The sequence below is a fragment of the Cervus elaphus genome, chromosome 9 (assembly GCF_910594005.1).
Source record: "Cervus elaphus chromosome 9, mCerEla1.1, whole genome shotgun sequence".
In the NCBI taxonomy this organism is placed as follows: Eukaryota; Metazoa; Chordata; class Mammalia; order Artiodactyla; family Cervidae; genus Cervus; species Cervus elaphus.
The window spans coordinates 10349005-10369475 of NC_057823.1; the positions used below are offsets into that span (position 1 = coordinate 10349005).

General features: G+C 48.4%; 1 protein-coding gene and 1 non-coding gene across 2 annotated transcripts; one reads left to right on the plus strand and one right to left on the minus strand.

The window, feature by feature from the left end:
* The first annotated feature begins 1444 nt into the window (after positions 1-1444).
* Positions 1445-20339, plus strand: SLC35E1 (solute carrier family 35 member E1). Its single transcript, XM_043911094.1, has 6 exons — positions 1445-1916; positions 2321-2391; positions 4675-4812; positions 5855-5980; positions 16636-16881; positions 17351-20339. The coding sequence occupies exons 1-6, from the start codon at positions 1496-1498 to the stop codon at positions 17579-17581; spliced, it is 1233 nt and encodes a 410-aa protein (XP_043767029.1). The 5' UTR covers positions 1445-1495; the 3' UTR covers positions 17582-20339.
* On the minus strand, positions 8317-8389 carry TRNAR-CCG. Its single transcript has one exon. It is a non-coding gene; the product is annotated as a tRNA-Arg (tRNA).
* Positions 20340-20471: the final 132 nt, after the last annotated feature.

Here is a 20471-nt window from a genome sequence, read left to right on the forward strand (position 1 = left end):
GGGCAGTCTAAGGTTAAACTCTGCCCCTGCCATCTACCACCTGTATGGACCTGGGCTAATCACTTTACTCCTATACACCTGTCCCCATTTGGGAGATATGTGATACCCCAAAGCTGTGAGGATTAAATTATCCAAATTTAGCGGGGGGGGGGGGGGGGTGGGGTGGGGGTGGGGTGAAAGCTTGTCATCAGGACCATGTGTGCTGTGGAATAACTAGTTTCCTTAGTCCACTGTGCCTGTTTTCTTACCTCTAATGTGGCCAGCTGACATGTGGGTTTCCTGAGGCCAACAAAGGGTCAGAGGCACAGCTGGAAGCTATTAAGGTGCAGGTTGGCACCCCGTGAGCATCTCCTTTTCTCAGACCTGGGCTTTGAGGGAGGTCACTGCTCCTTCACCCCCTGCAGGCACCTCTCCTGTGTCTGAGTATCTAGTAAGCCCTAGGGTACAGATACTGCCTGACTTTGAGAACACAAGGTTAGGCTGTGACTTCCCACCAACATTTTGCGGATCAAGTTGGGTTGCCACTTTTTACTTTGCCAAGTAAAGATACAGTAGAAGAAAAATTTTAACACTCCCTATCACCCCCAAAGTTGGAAGTACATGATATTTCAAACAAAGTCCTGGTGTAAGATCATCTTGCTGAAAACACCGCTTTGCTTTCCTCCGTTGCGGCTTTGGGCTGCTCTATCCCAACCGGTCCTTGAGCATCGGCAGTAGGGGCCAGCACCACGCCCCTCCCTCCTGCAGATCCCTAGAGACAAGTGCCCGAGGAGGTTGCCATTACTGCGACTCCCAAACTGGCCAGAAGACCCATGCCAAGACCCATGCCACGTCGCTTCCCTTCTCTGGGCTTCGGTCCATCAGTCGGTGAAATGAAGACAGTAATACCGCACAGCGCATTCCGAGACGTGCTCCAGGGCGCTCTGGGCTGGCCCCTCAGTTGGAGTGCGGCCACGGGAGTTCGCTCCCGGTTTGCAGAAAGAATTTTGCCCATGACGAGGTTTTCACCATTCGGTTTCTCTCCCCGAAAGGTCTGGTCTTTTACCTTTGTCTTCCGCCGCCGACCATCAGGAATCCGGCTGGAGGGCTCCAATGCAGCCCGGATATCGAGGTTTGACCCGCGAGCTCGATCGCCCGCTCACAGACACCGACATAGCGGGGTCCTACCGCTCCCTCCCGCCCCTCCTGCCTGTGCTCCGGGATCCAGTCTACGCTCGCTCAGGCCAGCCCACTACTCTCAGAGCCCTACTGGGCTCACGGTCCCCTTTCCTTCCGCTTCCGGGACAGACCCCGCCCTCCCGGAAGCCCACCCAAAGGAAGGCGGGGCCTACGTTCGCTACGTGGTGGCGGGCGCGTCGGCCGGCGCGTGGCGGTGACGGAAGCGACGGTGGCTAATAGGCAGCAGCTTTGGCTGGCGCTCCCACCCCCGTCCGGCCCCGCCCCCGCCCGGCGTCGGGCCGTCGGACGGGCGGGAAGGGGCGGCCGCTCGGGTAGGATGGCGGCGGCGGCGGCGGTGGGAGTGGGCGCGGGCGCCGGGGGCTCGGGAGCCGGCGGCGGCGGAGGGGCGCGCGAGGGCGCGCGGGTGGCAGCGTTGTGCCTGCTGTGGTACGCGCTGAGCGCGGGCGGCAATGTGGTCAACAAGGTGATCCTGAGCGCCTTCCCATTCCCCGTGACCGTGTCGCTGTGCCACATCCTGGCGCTGTGCGCGGGACTCCCGCCTCTGCTCCGCGCCTGGCGCGTGCCCCCGGCGCCGCCCGTCTCTGGCCCTGGGCCCGGTCCGCATCAGTCGTCCGGCCCGCTGCTACCGCCGCGCTTCTACCCGCGCTACGTGCTGCCGCTCGCCTTCGGCAAGTACTTCGCATCAGTGTCCGCGCACGTCAGCATATGGAAGGTGCCCGTGTCCTACGCGCACACCGGTGGGTGCCGAGGCTGGCCTAGGGGGCGGCGGCTGGCGCACGCCACCTGGGGCTTTGACGCTTGGGTCGGAGTGCGCCGGCTGGGGTGCCCTCGACGGCCTGGAATGTCGGAATTAGAAGTCCGTTTCAGTCCAGAAGGCGCTGGAGGCCGCCAAAGCTTTTAGGAAGAGAGGGACACGCGCAGGGCTCTCCGGGAGGGAAGGGACTGAGAAGAAAGCTGGGAAGTGAGCAGGGCGGATCAGAACTGTTGGGTTCGGGGAGGGCCCACAGGTAAGGAAGAGCTGAAGTGACTTGAGTGGCAGCCAAGCCTTCCTACCCCTCCACCCCAGTGGGGTTGGGACAGGTCCCAGAGTGGATTCTGGGACTAGCGCAGCTCCCTGAATGCCCCTACCCTCTCTTTGCAGTCAAGGCCACCATGCCCATCTGGGTGGTCCTCCTGTCCCGGATCATCATGAAGGAGAAACAGAGCACCAAGGTAACCTAGGAGGGTTCTGGTCCGGTGGGGGCCCCAAAGGCTTCCCAGCTGTTGCTGAGCTGGTGACGTGGTCCAGGTTCCTGGTCTGCAGGCTGCCTGGCTTCCTGTCAAATAAGGAAGTCATCTTCTAGACCTCTGGTGGCTCTTTTGCTGCTAACGTTCTGGAATCACCCCTGGGGCAGTGTTCCTGAGCATGTGGGGTGTGTGTTCCTGAGTTGGTTCTGATGTGTGGTCTCAGGATGCTGCCGCCCATCTCAGATCCAGCGGTCCTCCCTGTTTGGATTCCCAACCTGGGGTTGCTGGTAGGCAACTTGGATAACTTGGTCCCACCTTGACCAGACCACCCCCCTCCAGTGGAATGAGGGTTGGAATATCTGACTCCTTGTTGGAACGGAACTCTGACAGAGTTTTACATCATTGCAAGAGATAGTGGTCAGGCTCAGGATTTCTGGGGTCAGAAGTGAGAAACTAGTCAGAGGAATCTGATGTTGGCAAAGCCCAGCAAAGTCTTAGAAATAAAAACAGCCAGGAATTGTGAATGTCTGGAGATGGAAGTGAGAGCAGCCCGCAGAGCCCAGGGCTGCATGGGGAAGATGCTCTGGGCACAATCCAGGGTCTGTTTGAGATGCCAAGCCAGGGTATTTCCTGGCTTGGAGTGAGAGAAGCTGTGGCTTCAGCCAGAGACAGCCTTGCCCTGTGTCCTTAAGTGGAAGTGGGATTCCTGTTGTCCCAGCTGGAATCCATTTCATGCTGGACAGAGCGTCTCTTTTCTGTGTGGTTGGTTTCTGGCGTCCTGTATTTTATGTAACTTAGAACGGCGGGGCCCTGGATTAGCTTATAGAAATGGGGCCACCCCGGCTGGTGTTTTCTTTCGGTCAGTCTTGTCCCCTGCCAGATCTGGTGTGCCCTGCAGCCCACCCCCAGGGTGGTGGCAGATGTGACTGGTCTCCCCAGGTCGGAGTTGACCAGGAGGTGTGTGGCTTGCTTCTCTCAGTATCCCACTGTGTTTATCAGGCTTCCTGATAGGGTCATTGTTCCTGGCTTGGGCAGGGAGCCAGAACCTTTCACAGGGAGGAGAGATGGGGGAATGGCTTAGGCAGGAGACTAATGATGATGATGATAGAGTAAGTGTGGCCCCACCCTTTCCAGATCAGGTCGGTGATCATTTCATCTCAGGGAAAGCAATGAGACTTCAAAGGGAAGAACCTGAGGGCCAGCCAGTAGTGAGGGAGCAGGAATTCTGGAATTCAGAGCTCTTACTCACCCTGTGTATGTGGGGATGGGGGTGGGGTGCCTCACCACCTCCTCCCAAAATCTCTGAAGTGTTTTTCGTGTTTTATTTTTTTTAATCTATTTATTTGTTTTGGCTGTTCTCCATTCTTAGTTCCCTGAATGGAGATCAAACCCTAGCCCCCTACATTGGGGGCAGAGTCTCAACCAGGGAAGTCCCCAAAGTGCTTTATGAGTATCCTCTGTAGGGGAAGGATGAGCCAGGAGTAAGGAAAGCCACATGTTGGGTATGGACCCCATTTCTCTGGAAGTTGGGAGCCTATTTAGCCGTGAGAGCTCTGGGACTTTCCAGGCCCGGAAATGCTTGAACCTTCTGGAAGACCCTGGTAACAGCACTCACTCCTCGTTCTTGTAGCCAGCAGCTGTTGGGTGCCTGCTAAGGGCCGGGCACCAGCATAGAGCCGTGAACAAAGAGCTGCCCTAAAGGAGTGCAGGGACGCAGACGATGTAAAGGGTGCTTCTGGTGGGTGGAGAGCACTGTTCCCAAAACGCACAGCTGGGGAACCTGACTCTGTCTAGGGAGCATTGGGTCAGGGGAAGTTCATGGCCTTTGTGAACTGACCCCTGAAGGGAAAGGAGGTCTCCAGCTGGAGAAGGTGTAGGGGGAGTGTCCTCACCAGGGATAACTGCATGTTGGAAGAGTGCAAAATAAGAGGGACCCGGGAAGCCCATCAGAGGCTTAGTTTCAGATCCTGGTGTGTTGGTGGCGGCAGCTGGGTAGATCCTATTAGGACCAGCCCTGGTTTGTGGCTCTTAATGGGGGTGCGGGGGAGCCCACAGTGACACAGCGCTGCCCTCAGGTACTCTGAGAACCATCTGCCTCCCCCCCACTCCCCAGAGTATTACTGTCACAGCTAGCACTGGCATCCAGAGTGGTAGGTGGTGTCCCTTTGGGCAGGGAAGAGAGAGCAGTCAGGGCTTTCCCCCGGGCATCAGTGTTGGGCGGCCCAGCTCAACCCTGGCCTGCCAGCCACTCCTGCCATCCTCTAACAGGTGTACCTGTCACTCATCCCCATCATCAGCGGCGTCCTGCTGGCCACCGTCACCGAGCTGTCCTTCGACATGTGGGGGCTTGTCAGCGCCCTTGCTGCCACACTCTGCTTCTCGCTTCAGAATATTTTCTCCAAAAAGGTACTGGGGTGCTGTCCAGGATGCACCTGCTGTTTCTGGGGTGTGCGGGTGGCGTCTAAAAAAGTAGCCAGGTAAAGATTTCTTCAGTGTTGGAACAAAAAACATCCTGTCACCCTTCTACTGGTTTCTATTGTTTTATTTTTTAAATAGCTTTATTATTATTATTATGATGATGATGATGATGAAGTTGACTTACATTCAATGTGAAAAAATAGAGAAAAGTACAGTGAAAAGAAATCAGAAAATTTATTGAGCACCTATTGTGTGACAGACACCGTAGTAGGTGCTGGGGATCAAGACTCAACAGAGACCTACCCCCTGGCTCAGGGTTTCCTCTTTCTTGAGGAAAGTCACAGTACTGTTCCCTAATGAGAACTAGTGTTAATGCTAGGGGTTTTTTCCTGCATGGTTTTTAGAGCTGCAATATTATACATACTTTTTCAGTTTTGCTTTGTTCATTTATTATTTTAACATCGCATTTTCCCATATCATTAAAAATTATCGCTAATTCATAGTAATCCCATTCTTTTCAGGTACCATAATTAACACAGTTGGTTTCCCTTTTGCAGCTGCAGATTATTTCCAACTATTCCCTACAAATAATACAATTTATGAACATCTTTGTGTTAAACATTTTTCTGTTTCTCAGGTTATTTCCTTTTGATGAGTTTACCACTCTTGGGTCAGAGGGTACGAGACATTTACAGCTCTTGATACACTTTGCCTGCTTGTTTTCTGGAACCGTGTGCCAATTTAGACATTAACCAGTACCATCTCAGAGTGCCTGTTTCACTGTAGCTTCACCAGCAATTGAGTGCTGCTGTTTTTGTTTGTTTTTCTTTTCTCGGTCCTTTGCACATGAAACACTGTGCTTGTTTCAGTCATGGGCAGTGTGTCTCATCATAGGTGCACTTGTAGGTTTGGCAGTCAAGGTCAGATACCAGGGATAATGTGCGGTCACCATGTTTGGGGCCTGGGTATGCAGAGCCCCTCTTGCCACTTATAGTTACAACCAGCCTTTAAAGAGGTTTTCTCTCTTCAGGTATTAAGAGATTCAAGGATCCACCATCTCCGGCTGCTGAACATCTTGGGCTGCCATGCCGTCTTTTTTATGATCCCCACATGGGTCCTGGTAGATCTCTCGGCTTTCCTGGTCAGCAGCGACCTGGTGAGTTGTCCTGTGCCAAGAACATGCCCTTTCCTTAGCTGGTCCCGAAGTGGGTGCTTTGTCAGGGAATTACGCCTCTGTGTTGACTGGGGCATCGGGCTTCTGACCGCCAGCCCTTTTAGCTCTCAGCTCTTCGATGATTCACATTGCATGCAGTCAAGGAAGTCGGCTTCTTGTGTATTTCCTTCTCAGTCGTGCTAGATCCCAGCTGCTGGTAACTGCTGCATCCGTGCCAGTGCATTCAAGGAAGAAGAAGCGGCAGCACAGGCGGCCGTCTCACCCTCAGTCTCGTTCCGGTCTCACTTGGCCTTTTTGAAACTGTGCTTGCACTGCTCGAGTCCTTTCTTGGCGTCATCTCTGTGCGGACTTCCATTGACTCCAGATGTACCCAGAGCTCTCTGAGCTGAGCCCAGGAAAGAGCATCTTCCCACACACCACCTACAGGACCAGCCTCCAGAGAATGTACTAGAAATTAATGCAAGCAACAGTGATAAGGAGCTGGGCATGGCTCTTCCAGGTCTGAGGTGGATGGAGTCAGTGTAGGGCTTAATGAGGTCTGACTGGATTCTTTTTTTAAAGATCGGTGTATCAATTTTTTTTTTAATTTTTAGAATTTATTTTTTGCTTCGCTGGGTCTTCGTTGCTGCTTGGGCTTTGTCTAGTTGGAGTGAGCAGGGCTGCTCTTCATTGCAGCCCAGACTTCTCATTGCAGTGGCTTCTCGTTGCAGAGCACAAGTTCTACGTGCGTGGGCTCAGTAGTTGCAGCTCATGGGCTTAGTTGCTCCACAGCATATGGAATTTTCCTGGAGCAGGGATCAAACCTGTGTTCCCTGCATTGGCAGGCAGATTCTTAACCACTGGACCACCAGGGAAGTCCCTGACTGGATTCTTGACATTGGTCTTTAATCTTTACCACCATCTATGGGTGCAGTGGCGGTTATCTCTGGTTTCAGGGTGAGGAAACTGGCTCCATGTTCTAACTTGCCTTCCGTGTTGATCAGCTGTAATGTTTCTGTGATGAACTTGCCATCATCAACCAGAACTAGTTTATTACCTGGAAGTACAGTGCACAAAAAGCAATTTACTGCCTCTCTCGCCTTTTCAATTATGAGTTTTCAGAGTAAAGAGTTAGCGCTTACTTCAGTGTTAACTAGTGAGTTAAGGTTTTGTTTTTTTCAGGTGAAGGAGGGTTCTTTTATTGTTTTGTATTCCTGTGAACTCATGCTTGTCAGGTGTACACATAATTTTTTTAATATTCAGATTATCTTTGCTTGGGCCGATAGAGTCCCTCCTGTTGGCTCCCTGCCCTCCTGAGAGCACCTATCAGCCTTTGGAAGCTTCTGGTCCCACAGGGTGTCTTCCGTCATCTTGTGCACCTCCCATCCCAGAGCTCCTTCAGGAACCCAGGTTGCTTCCCACAGAGAGAGTGGTGTTTAGACACCTTCTGAGCGCTGTGTGTCCGCCCTGCTGTTGGGTTCTCGTCTTTAAGCCTTTGTAGTGGAAAACTAAGACGCATTTGGTGGCACAGGGGAGAGTTTATCCCAGTTCATTCCCATTCCAGTGTAACACTGCAGGACTTATTATTGCTTTGACTTTTTTATTTGCATCTTTTTCTGGTACACTTGGCTTCTCACAGCATTTCTTATTCACACACACCAGAGCTATTCATACATGATTGAACTGCACACACGGATAGTTGCTTCAGAGTGAGTCCCTATGAGACAGCTGCAGGTACACGGTTTAGGTTTCTTTGCAGCTCTCTCTGTCCTTAGAGCAGCCTTCGTTACAGATGGACAACTGGAATATTGTGTTCTAAGGGTACTTGAAATAGTTGTTTTCACAGTGTGCCTCTGTCACCAACTTCATGTACGTTTGGGTTCCTTTACTTCGTTTGTTTTCAATTTTTAGGCAATCCCACCCCCACCCCACATAGAGTATGTCACACCTTTATGTTTCCAAATGATATGGCAGGGTTTATTCAAAGAAGTCTGGCTTCACTTTCTGTTGCCTCCTCTCCCCACCCCTGTAAGTAGCCATTTTTATGATCTAGGTTTACCCTCTCAGTGTGTGTGTTTTTTTTTTTCCATAAACATAAGCAAACTTCTATATATAGTCAGCCCTCAGTATCCACAGATTTTTAACCAAGGATCAAAATTTCAATCCAGGGTTGGTTAAATCTGCAAATGTGAAAGCTGTAGATAGAGAGGGCTGAGTATAAATTGTACTACACCATTTTATTTATTTTAACTAAAATTTTTAATTAATTTATTTGGCTGCGCCAGGTCTTAGCAGCACTTGGGATTTTTTTATGATTAGCTGTGGTATATGGGATCTAGTTCCCTAACCAGGGATCGAACCTGGGCCCCCTGCGTTCGGAGCGCAGAGTCTCAGCCACTGGACCACCAGGGAAGTCCCTGCAGTACGCCATCTTATTATATGAGAGACTTGCGCATCCTCAGATCTGGGGACTTCTGGAACCAATCCCCCAGAGGTACTGAGGGCCAAGTGTGTTCATTTCTCCACCCTCCTTATACAAATAGTGACTCTTTAGATATTTTAGATACTTAGAAAAGGTTTTCACCAGTAACACGTCCTGGGGATCATTCCACACTGACCTGTCGGGTCTTTCCTTTTCCTTTTGTTGGCTGCTCTGTAGCGTCTAGGTATGGCATCAGTGCTGTTACACCGTGCTAACTCATCGGTGTCTCTGTACGCACTCACAAACAGCTATACGTAGATTTTGCTCTGCTGTCTCGTTGCTCTCTTTGCTTTCTCTTGCATTTAGGACGTTTTTTGGTTTTCTTTTAGTAATAAACTTACTTGTCTTGCTATTGGTAACCTCTGTTTCTCGTCAAGGTCATTTTTTTGTTTTTTAAGTTTTGATTGGGCTGGGTCTTCGTCACTAGATGCAGGCATTCTCTGGCTACAGCGACCAGGGACTGCTCTCTACTTGTGGTGTGCAGGCTTCTCACTGCAGTGGCTTCTCTTGCTGCAGGGCATGGCTCTAGGGTATGCAGGCTTTAGTAGTTGCCAGCTTACGGGCCCTGGCATGCACACCCCGTAGTTGTGGTGTATGGACTTAGTTGCCCCACAGCACATGGCATCTTCCTGAACCAGGGGCTGGACCTCTGTCCCTTGCATTGGCAGGTGGACTCTTAACCACTGGACCATCAGGAAAGCCCTGAAGCCATATATTTTTTACCTTGATGGGACCCTTGTACATTTTCACAGCAGCCCTAGCAGCACACAGTATTCCACAGTGCTGCCTCCTGAAAGTGGGGTTCCTAGCGGGGCTCCCCCACCCTCCCCTGCATCTTCCCATAGCAGCCAGGTCAGTTAGGTTTGTCCTGGTGCTGTGCTCCATTAGGAAGGGAGAAAGCTTAGGCTGGAGAGCATCATCTGGACCTGCTAATCACCATGTTTCCAGGAATCAAAGGCTATAGCAGCAGGCAGTTCCCAGACAGTTCCAGACCTGCTGCCAACAGCTCAACTGTAGCCAGGTATGAATTTCCAGACTCTGAAGCAGGTGGCCCAGTTTTAAAGCTTGGACAGGATGGGTGAAGCCAGTATTTGAGAACTAAAAAGTAAATGGGAACAGGCAGGCTGGTGGAGAAAACCAGATTACAAAGTACCACTGAGCCAGCTGTGGGTTTGCTTTCTTTTGCCTCCTGTATCTTCAGCCTGGACTTAAAGCATCTGGAAACACAGAAGTGGGCACTGGGGGAGGAAGAGAGTGAAAAGCCCTCTTTACTAGCTTGCTGAGGTGGGGGGAGGAGATTCATGACGCTCTGAGAGCATAGGGGGAATCCTCTGTTTTCTGTTTCCTTTGTCCTCTCACGTCCCAGGCCCCCAGCAGTCCCATTTGGTGGTGGCAGCAAGGTCCCACAGGCACCTAAGATGCTGAGGTGGGCAACCTCCCTCTTCAGTCGCAGGATAGGATTAGCCCCTGTTGCATTTTTTTTTTTCTTTTCTTCATCCTCCCACTGCTTGGCCCCAGATGGAGGTACATTTGTAGGAAGGAATCAGAGTCAGGTTATTAAGTCCAGCTTTCTGACTAGATGATTGAAAGAGGGAGACCTCAGAAACCAGAAAATACCAAGGAGACATAGAAAGAAGGAACCTGGGGGAAATGATCTCATAAAACACCATAAAAGAGACTACTGTGGTGTTCCAGTGGTTAAGACTCTGCACTTCCATGGACATGGGTTCAATCCCTGGTTACAGAACTAAATCCTACATGCCGTGCAGTGCGACCAAAAAAAAAAAAAAAGGCGGAGCCAAAATGGAAAAGCAAGCAGAAATCTGAAATTCAGTTAAAGTTGGAAAGCCGAAATTACCATTTTAAAAATAAAACAACAAAATCCTGAGCTGCACATGTGAGGATCTGATCCTAACAGCATACAAAGACAGGATATAGTCCACTACCCAGGACCAAGACTGGCCACTGGTAGAGCACACCTGGCACAGAGCTGTGTCCACTGGAAAGGCTTTGAAATCAGAGCTGGTGTTGGAACCGCTACCCAGTGGAGGCTGGTCAAGCTTGTAGCCTGAACCTAGCTAAGTCTGCTAAAACCAAATATCAATATTCTCCATGGGACCTAGAGTCTTATAATATTCTAAATGTCCAGGATATAATCCAGAATTACTGGGCATACAAAGAAACAGAAAAATTTCAAGTCTTATGAGAAAAGACAGTCAACAGATGCCAGTACTGGGATGACACAAATGTTGAAATTATTGGACAAAGCCTTTAAAGCAATTATTTATAATCATGCTCCAAGAATGTTCTTGACACAAATGGGAAGAATAGAAGATAGAACCAAGTGGAAATTTCAGGATGGAAGAAACAACTCAGACTCACTGGATGGTATTGGATGAACTCAGTAGCAGAATGGAGATGACAGAGGGAAGTCCGTAACTTGAAGATATATCAGCAGAAGGTATCTAGTTTGAACCACAGAAAGAAAAAGATTCAAAGACAAAAAAAGCTTGAAAACAGAAAAAGGATGCATTATTTATAGGAGAAAGCAATTTGGATAACTGTGGGTTTCTCATCAGAAACCATGAAGTAGAATAACATTCGTAAAGTACTAAAACTAAAGAACCGTTAACACGTAATTCTATATCCAGCAGATACAGAATTTCCAAAATCACTGGATCTATAGAAGATCAGGAGTAAAGAATTGAACACCACTATCAACCAACTGGAAATCTCATTGACATTTATAGAGTATGTTACCCAGCAGCAGCAGCAGAATAGACATCTTTTCAAGTGTACATGTGGAAATTCACCAAAATAGATCATGTTGTATGTCATAAAAAAAAAAAACCTTAAGAAAAGGGTTGGAAATATACAAAGTATATGCTCTGATCATAATAAAACTAAAAGTAAATAACAAAAAGGTAACAGGAAAATGTCTAAACACTTGGAAACCAAACAGCACGTTTCTAAATAATCCATGAAACAAAGAGGAAGTCTCAAGGGAAAAGAAAAAAAATTTTAAGCAAAACTGACCCTTCCAAAAAAGACAGAGGGGTAAGACAGTACAAATAATCAGGAATGAAGAAGGGACCGGTACTGCAGAACTCACAGAACTTAAAACCATAAAAACACTACTGACAACTCTACATACATAAAATCAACGACAACTGAAAGAGACCCGTTCCTCATAAACCACACACTGTCAAAATGTACCCACTCCAGATGAAAAAGATAACCTGAATCTTATAACTATTAAAGAAATTGAATTCATAGTTTAAAGCCTTCTAAAAAGAAGTCATCAGGCCCAGATGGTTTTATGGGTAATTTCTACCAAACATTTAAGGAAAAATAAACACCAGTTCTGCACAATCTCCTGTGGAAAACAGAAGAGGAAAAGAACACTTTTGGTTTGTGTTAACAAACCACTAAAAGGACCAATATCCCTTGTGAGCATGGAGGCAAAAGTCCTTAATAAAATATTAGAATAAATCAAATGCAGGGATATGTTAAATAACATACTACACTATGAAAAAGTGAGATTTAAATCAAGAATGCAAGGCTAATTCAATACTTTGAAATCAATCAATGTAATCTACTGTAATAGCCTGATAAAAAACACATAGTTATACCACTCATGCAGAAAAGGCATTTGACAAAACCCAACATCCAGTCATGAGTTTTAAAAAGTCAACACACTAGAAATAGAAGGAAACTACCTCAGCTTGATCAAAGGCATATATAGCTAACATAATGATGAGAAATTGAAAGTTTTTTCCCCTAAATTCAGGAATAAGGTAAAGATGTTCACTCTCAACAGGCCCATTCCCCATGATACTTAACACCACAGCCAGAGCAATAAAACAAGATAAAGAAATAGATTTGAAAGGATGAAATAAAATTCTTTCTACTCAACAAAATCTTATACTTCTTATATTCAACTGTAAATCATTACTTAAATTTTAACTTTAATTTTTCTGCTGGGCAAAGGCATTAATGAAAAAAGTTGAGAAATTATCCCCGTGTGTATATATTTGGAGGTAGATAGATACCTGTATATATTAAAATTTTTTTTAATATAGAAAAGCTGATTGGAAATTTTACATTGACTGTCAAGAGAACTGAAATAGCTAAATAAGTTTGGGAAAGAAGACCAGAGTTGGAGGAATCACATTACATAATTTTAAGACTTTAGTATAAAGGTACGGATATTGGTGGAGAAAGACATCCATCAGTGAGCAGATAGGCAGCTTGAAATTATACTCACAGATATGGGTGACTGATTTTTTACAAAGGTTCAAAGGCAACTCCTTGGAGAAAGGATAGTTTTTTAACAAATGGTGTTAGAGCAAATGAACATCCACATGCAAGATCTGAGCCTTGACTTCAGCCTCACACGTCATACAAAATTTAACTCATAAGGTATTCTAGACCTGAATATAAGAGCAAAAATGGTAACCTTTAGAAGAAAAAACAGAGGAGACATCTTCATGACTTGGAAATAGTTTGTAGACGTTACACCAAAAGCACAGTCCATTAAAAAAAAAAATTTTGCTAAAGGGGGCTTCGTCAAAGTTAAAGGCTTTTGCTTTCCAAAACACTACTAAAGAAAGACAGGCTACAGACTGGGGGAAAAAATACTTGCCAGTGAGATATTGACAGAGAACTTGTGTTCCGGATATATAAAGAACTCTCAAAACTTGAGTAGTTTCAAAATAGGCCAAAGACTTCAATTTCACCATTGAGATTGTACACATGTGAAATATGTTCAACATCATTAGTCATTAGGGAAAAGCAGATTAAAACCATGAGGAGGTGCCGCTTTGTATCTAATAGAATAGCTCCAGTGAAAAGTACTGACAGTACCATGTTTGTCAAGGATGGGGCACAACTGGAACTTTCCTGTTGTTGGAGAAGCTGCAAAATGGCACAGCCACTCTGGAAAACATCTGGAGTTTCTTCTGAAGGTAAACATACACTGACCATATGTCCCAGCAGTCTCCTGGGTGTCTGCTCTAGAGAAATGAAACTCAGGTTCACACAGGAGCCTGTGCACAACATTGATAGCAACTCTTGTTTATGATCACAGAGTATTGGAAACAACCCAGATGTCCTTCAGCAGGTGAATGAAGAAAGAACCCGATTTGTTTGTACAGCTGAACATTTCTCAGCAATGACAAGGGTACCAACTGTCATCCCTTTCAACTTGGGTGGGTGTCACAGGCATTATGCTGAGTCAAAGAAACCTGTCTGAGAAGGTTCCATGCTGCATCTTTCCAGTTAGAGGACAGTCTCCAAAAGACAAACCTATCATGGAGAACACCTAGGTGGTTGCCTAGGTTGGGGGAGGGGGGGTGCATAGAGAAGCTCTGGAGAGTGTCATGGGGTGACGGAGCTGTTCTGAACTCTGATGGTGGTGTTGGCTACACAAATCAATATATGTGTGTGGAAACACATGGAACTATCCACCAGAAGGAAGAAACACTCAACTTTTTTGTATGTCAGTTCTTTTAAAAAGCTGGATTGGCTGGATTGCTTTTCTGGAAGATATCTTTGCAAGCAGCCTGCCTTGTAAAAATAGCTTGTAAGTCCCTCTGGGTTACCTCAGGGAAGAATTCCTGGGAGAACAGGCCAGCTCACCCTGAAGGCAATTCTGAGCAGGTCCCTACTTGGATCTCCCTCACTTTTAAGAGGACTGTGTGATCCTTCCCTATCAGAGGGTGCTGGAGATAGAATCAGACCTCTGCCCAAGGACTGCTGCAGCTCCCTTCCTGGCAAGGCCACTAGACACCACTGTCCTGAGAGATCTAGCTGTGTCCTCCTGTGAGAGGCCAGAGCAGCCTGGGAGCTGGCCTGAGATCAGCCCAGGCTCTTTGAAGAGTTTGTGGTCCTAATGTTTGCTAGTTGGGCTTTATGGTGTTCAGCCAGTCAGTTTTGTCTGACTCTTTGTGACCCCATGGACTGCAGCACACCAGGCTTCCCTGTCCTTCATCATCTCCTGGAGTCTGCTCAAACTCATGTCCATTGAGTTGGTGATGCCATCCAACCATCTCATCCTCTGTTGCCCTCTTCTTCTGCCTTCAGTCTTTCCCAGCATCAGAGTGTTTTCTGATGAATTGAGTCTTCCCATCAGGTGGCCAAAGTATTGGAGCTTCAGCTTCAACATCAGTCCTTCTAATGAATATTCAGGATTGATCTCCTTTAGGATGGACTGGTTAGATCTCCTTGCAGTCCATGGGACTCTCAAGAGTCTTCTCCAACACCACAGTTTGAAAGCATCAGTTCTTCGGTGCTCAGCTTTCTTTGTGTCCAATTCTCACATCCATACATGATTACTGGAAAAACCGTAGCTTTGACTCTATGGACCTTTGTTCGCAAAGTGCTGTCTCTGCTTTTTACTATGCTGTGTAGGTTTGTCATAGCTTTTCTTCCAAGGAGCAAATGTCTTTTAACCTCATGGCTCTGGTCACCTTCTGCAGTGATTTTGGAGCCCAAGAAAATAAAGTCTGTTACTGTTTCCATTTTTTCCCCATCTATTTGCCATGAAGTTATGGGACTGGGTGCTATGATCTTAGTTTTTACTTCTAGGCCCCCTTTATTATGGTGGCTTCATTCTGGCGAGGGTCAGATGGTAAAATTTTGTTTTTTAAAATTCGTATTTATTTTATTTTTGACTGTGCTGGGTCTTTGTTGCCGCATGCAGACTTTCTCTAGTTGCGGCATGCCGAGCTTCTCACCCTGATGGGTGCTCTTGTTGCAGAGCACTGGCTCTAGAGCATGCGGGCTTCGGTTGCTCTGCAGCATGTGGAATCTTCCTGGACCAGAGATTAAACTTGTGTACCCTGCACTTGCATTCTTAACCACTGGACAACCAGGGACATCAGCAACTAAAGTTTTGATGATAACATCATTTTCTGTTCGTTTGACTTGGGATTGTTTTAAAGCACTTTCAAAACCATGATTGCATTTGGTCCTCACAGCAGCAGTGTTATACACACTCATCAAGATCAGTCTTCCCCATTGCAGAGATGAAGCCAGAGAGGTTGGGCAGCTTGCCTGGGGGCTTCCAGTGATGGGACAGACCAGAGCCTTGGGCTCTCAGCCTTGTGGGGGGGAGTCTTCACACACCCAGGGGCTGCCACCCCAGGACCTCCCCATTTGATACAATGAAGAATGTCTACTATGTCTGTGTCCTAAAATTCATATGTTGAAACCTAAACCTTACAACATGATGGTGCTTGGAGACAGGGCTTTTTGGAGGTGATTAGGTCATGAGGGTGGGCCCATCATGAATGGGATTTGTGCCCTTCTAAGAGGCCCCAGAGCTTCCCTGGCGGCTAAGCATAAAGAATCTGCACACCAGCGCAGGAGATGGGAGTTTGACCCCCGATCCAGGAGGATCATATGCCATGGAGCGACTGATACCGTGCACCACAGCTGTTGAGCCTGTGCTCCAGAGCCCACAAGCCCTAGAGCCTGCGCTCCACCACGAGAGGCCCCCACAATGAGACCCGTGTACTGCAACTAGAAAGTAGCGCTTTCTCCCTGCAAGTAGAGGAAAGCCCGTGCAGCAATGCAGAGCTAGCACAGCCAATAAACATATAAATAAAATTGCTTTTAAAAAGAGAGAAACCCCAGTGTTCCCTCGCCACTTCTGCCCTGTGAGGACCCAGTGAGAGCCACTACACCAGGAGGGCGCACACCAGATGTGGAATCTGCCAGCGCCTTTATCTTAGACTTCAGCCCACAGAACTGTGAGAAATCAACATCTGTTTTTTGTAACCCCTCTAGCCTGTGGTACTTTGTCACAGCAGCTCACACAGGTGATGTCCAGTATGTAGACCCTGCTCTGCTAACCCAGAGCCCCGACCCTCCCTGCCCAGGGACAGGGGAAAGCTCTGGTTCGTGTCATACTCTGCACCCCTTAAGTACCTGATGTCCCCCCCGAACCTCCACTGCCTTGGCAGGAATGGGTGGCAATCACTATTGCGGTGCCATGCAGAGTTGTGAAGGACAGAGGGTACGTATAAAGCACCTGGTATCACACGATGAGCTGCCTGGGTCTGTTCCCCTCCCGGGAGTGTGGCCCCCAAGAAGCCACTGTATGTCACCACCCCCACCAGGGCAGGTGAGCTGCTCTGACCGCAGTGCCGTTCTCGTTCTTCCATCGCTGCAGACCTCTGTGGCCCAGTGGCCTTGGACGCTCCTGCTCCTGGCTGTCAGCGGCTTCTGTAACTTTGCCCAGAATGTCATCGCCTTCAGCATCCTCAACCTCATCAGCCCTCTGAGCTACTCGGTCGCCAACGCCACCAAGAGGATCATGGTCATCACAGTGTCCCTCATCATGCTGCGGAACCCTGTCACCAGCACCAACGTCCTGGGCATGATGACGGCCATCCTCGGAGTCTTTCTGTACAACAAGGTGAGTCTGGGCTGGGGAAGGCTGTCCTTTTGACACCCAAGGAGGCACCGAGCGTTGGTGGAAAGGATGGGGCCTCAGCAGGAACCAAGAGGCAGGGGTTCCAGCTCCCAGCTTTGCCACTGCCTGGCTTATGGTCTTGGCTCCGCTCCCTCCATCCTGGGCTTCCACTTGCCCTCATAGATGCCCCAGGCTCACGCCTCACTCTATTTCGGCTCTCAGTTCTACTGAGGCTCTATTGGGAATTTCACTCCTTCCTCGCGAAGGTTCTGTGTATTCCCTGTGAAGCTGTGGGATTGCTGGCAGGGAGGGCTGCTCCGTTAACTGTGCACTGGGCGTGCCCCAGCTCCACTCGGGGTGACTCTTGTGTCACCTTGAAGGCCTCTTGACCATGAATCCCGAGCCCCGCTGTGTCCTCTGCGTGCACCCCAGGCATGCAGCTGATGGCGTCACTGCTCTCTTGACTTTGCAGACCAAGTATGACGCGAACCAGCAAGCCCGGAAGCATCTCCTCCCCGTCACGACGGGGGACCTGAGCAGTAAGGAGCACCACCGGGGCCCCCTGGAGAAGCCCCACAACGGCACACTCTTCCCCCCGCACAGCGACTACCAGTACGGCCGCAACAACATCTTGACAGATCACTTCCAGTACGGCCGGCCCACCTACCCAAACTCATACACTTTGAACCGATACGACGTGTAGAGCCTCGCGAGCTGGGCAGGACGTTCTGCCAGTCCTCTCCTCCATCCCCACCCCCAGCAGCATCAGAAACTCCTGACAACCAGTGAATGTACAACCCAGCCAAGGGGGGATGGTGCGGAACCAGCAGAAGACCGTGGGGACCACCACCCCGAGCTCGGGTGTTTCACGCCCTTTCTTCCGGGAGCCTTGTCTTCTGAGGGCGGCGTCACTCTGGAAACCTTGGCTAGGTTTTTAGCTTTCTGTGTAGACTTACTTCCCCAAGTCTGTTCTTCAGAGTTCTTTTTCTGCTTTCCAGCCAGGACCCTCTCTGGAAAGGACACAGACCTCAGCGGGCGAGATGTGCTTTGCAGGGAGGGTGGTGAGGAAAGGACCCTAGGGTGGTGCTTTGTGACTGGCCACTGTCAGGCAGGCGCAGGACCGAAGCAGGTGTGGAGCAGAGGAGTGCAAGAGTTTACGAAAACCTCTCCAGCCACAAAGGTGGACTCAGCTCTGGGTCAGCCCCATGACGGTTTGCAACTCTGGCCAACATTCCTCAGTGCAGAGCAATTGCAATTAGCATTGAATCCTTAGAGCCTAATTCTCTCACCCGCAAGTCAGAGTTGGTATGCCGACCGAAAGGGAAGGGTGGCTGCTGACTCCCGACTCTCTTCCTTTGCTGGAGTGGAACGACTCTCCTCTCGGAGCAGCAAGAAGGATCATTCGAAATCATGTTCAGCATTCCAAGCTAAACTACAGTACTCACTTTGTTTTCTCATGAGCCTTCAACACTGTGCTTAACAGGATATCTGGTGAGGAGATGTTGGTTTTATGAGGATCTTGCATTTTTCTAGGGCATATTTTGTAGTTGTCTGTTTTTTGCCTTGGTCCCCCACCCCTCATCCCCCTCTTAGGGGATGCAGGATGCATGCAGATTGGCTTATGGTTGGAAGCACCTTTGGTTTTTAAACGTTTAAAAACAAGAAAGGTTGCTGGCGATGCCTGTCTCGGCATATGTCTGCATCTAGTAGGAAGGAATGAAGTGTTCTGAAGCGCTTTTCTAGTGACCACAACCTCTGAACGTGAGATGAATCAAGAATGTCATCTCCATACTTTTGTCACAGAGCTTGGCACTCTGATTCCGTTAGCTGCTCTAGCGGTGTTTCCGTCAGGATCTGAATCACGTCCCAGGGAAGGGGCAAGCACCAGGCTAGGATTTGGTTTGCCAAATCAGTCTTTGGTCAAGAAGTTTGGGTTTTAGCAGAATCACATCACCAGGAAGATTATGTGAGCTCCGAGGGTAACCCGTGTGCTGAGGTCCAGGTCAGGACACTGGCATCACAAGAGATTGTGGCCTCAGAGGGGACCCTCCCTTGACTGCTGGCTGCCTTCTTCCTCTGCCCTGCGCCTACCCTCTTGAACAGGCACTTGGTTTGATCAGCAGATGGGACCTCAGGTTACCTTTTACCTTCTGACATGTGAGATGGTTCTCTGCTCCGAGAGGAAGTGCCAACCGTAGCTTATGCTCAACTCCTGTTTGTTTTTGATAGTTGGAACTTTGTACATAGAGGTTACATTTTGTCGCTCATGGATGGGCAGCTCCTGGAGAGGTCATGAGGTCGCCTTCTGGCTTGAGTTTAGTACCAGTGGCCTCAGGAGAACCATTTGATGTTGGCTTGCTTTTTACTTACTTTGGCCCCAAGTTCTGAGACTACGCTGTGCGCAACAGGAAGGGGCCGTCCTCAAGGATGTTATTTGTGAACTTGCCGAGTGCCTTCATCAGAGGCAGTAGTTGGACCTGCAGTTGGTCCACAATAAATGGGGGTAATTTTGCATGGCAAAGAGATTACAGTAATTGTCTTTATGATAGGAACTGATTCCTTGAACATAAAACTGAACTCCAAAATGAATTATGCTTTTCTGCAGGTTTAATGAAATTTCTGAGGTTTCTGAAATTTGTGTATTTGTTTTTCCAAAGCAAGATCTGCTGGTGAGGGGAAATACCTGACTGGTTTCATTACGGTTTATAAAGGAATAAACGGATATTTAGTTCTGTACATAAATCTACAGTGAGTACATACACTGGAATGAGACAATCATATTCGATCAGATCAGAAGACAAAGACATACTTTTGAGACTTGAAAGTTCAGAGTGGACGTTGACCTCATGAAGGTCGGTTTTCCAGCCACTTGCTGCCCTGGCTCAGCCACTACTCATCCTCTCACATCCACAGTTGCAGTTGGGTTCCTTCACCCTCCTCCCTGCTGGGGTTTGTAACAGCAAATTTAGTTCACCCATCCGTGGTGTGGCCTGCAAAACTAACTCAAACCCAATCCCTTCATTTTACTGAAGGGGGGAAACTGAGGCTCAGAGGGCATTTTTAAATAGTGTTTGTTCACTATCTTGAGACTCAGTGTGGAATTTTTAAGCACCTTATTTTAAGTCATTCATTATTTGGGAAAATCAAACCCCTGTTACAAAGGAGAGAAGCCAAACAGGTTCAAGTGAAGAAGCACCTCGAGTTTCTTAATTTTGCTGTGTGTTTAGCACGCATCGTACAGCAGGTCCTGTGTTACCACTGGGACATAACCAGACCTGCATCCCTTAAGGTCTAACAGCCTTAGGGCAGAGAACATTAAATTATTGAAGAATCTGGAAATTGTGGACTCTTTATGTCACCGTGTTTTCAGGACTTTTCATGCTGTAGACTGTTCTGCGGGAATGATACTGTGTATATTCTTGGACGGCATTTACCAAAAATAAATGATGGTCTCCAGGGAATTAAGATTGGTCCCAGTTTGTCGGTGAAGGGCCCCTTCTGAGTCACTCTGTCATCAGTGTGTCCAGCCACAAAACGTGTAAGAGGCCGAAAGAGCACACCAACTTGGTTCCCACATCCAGGTATATTGCAAC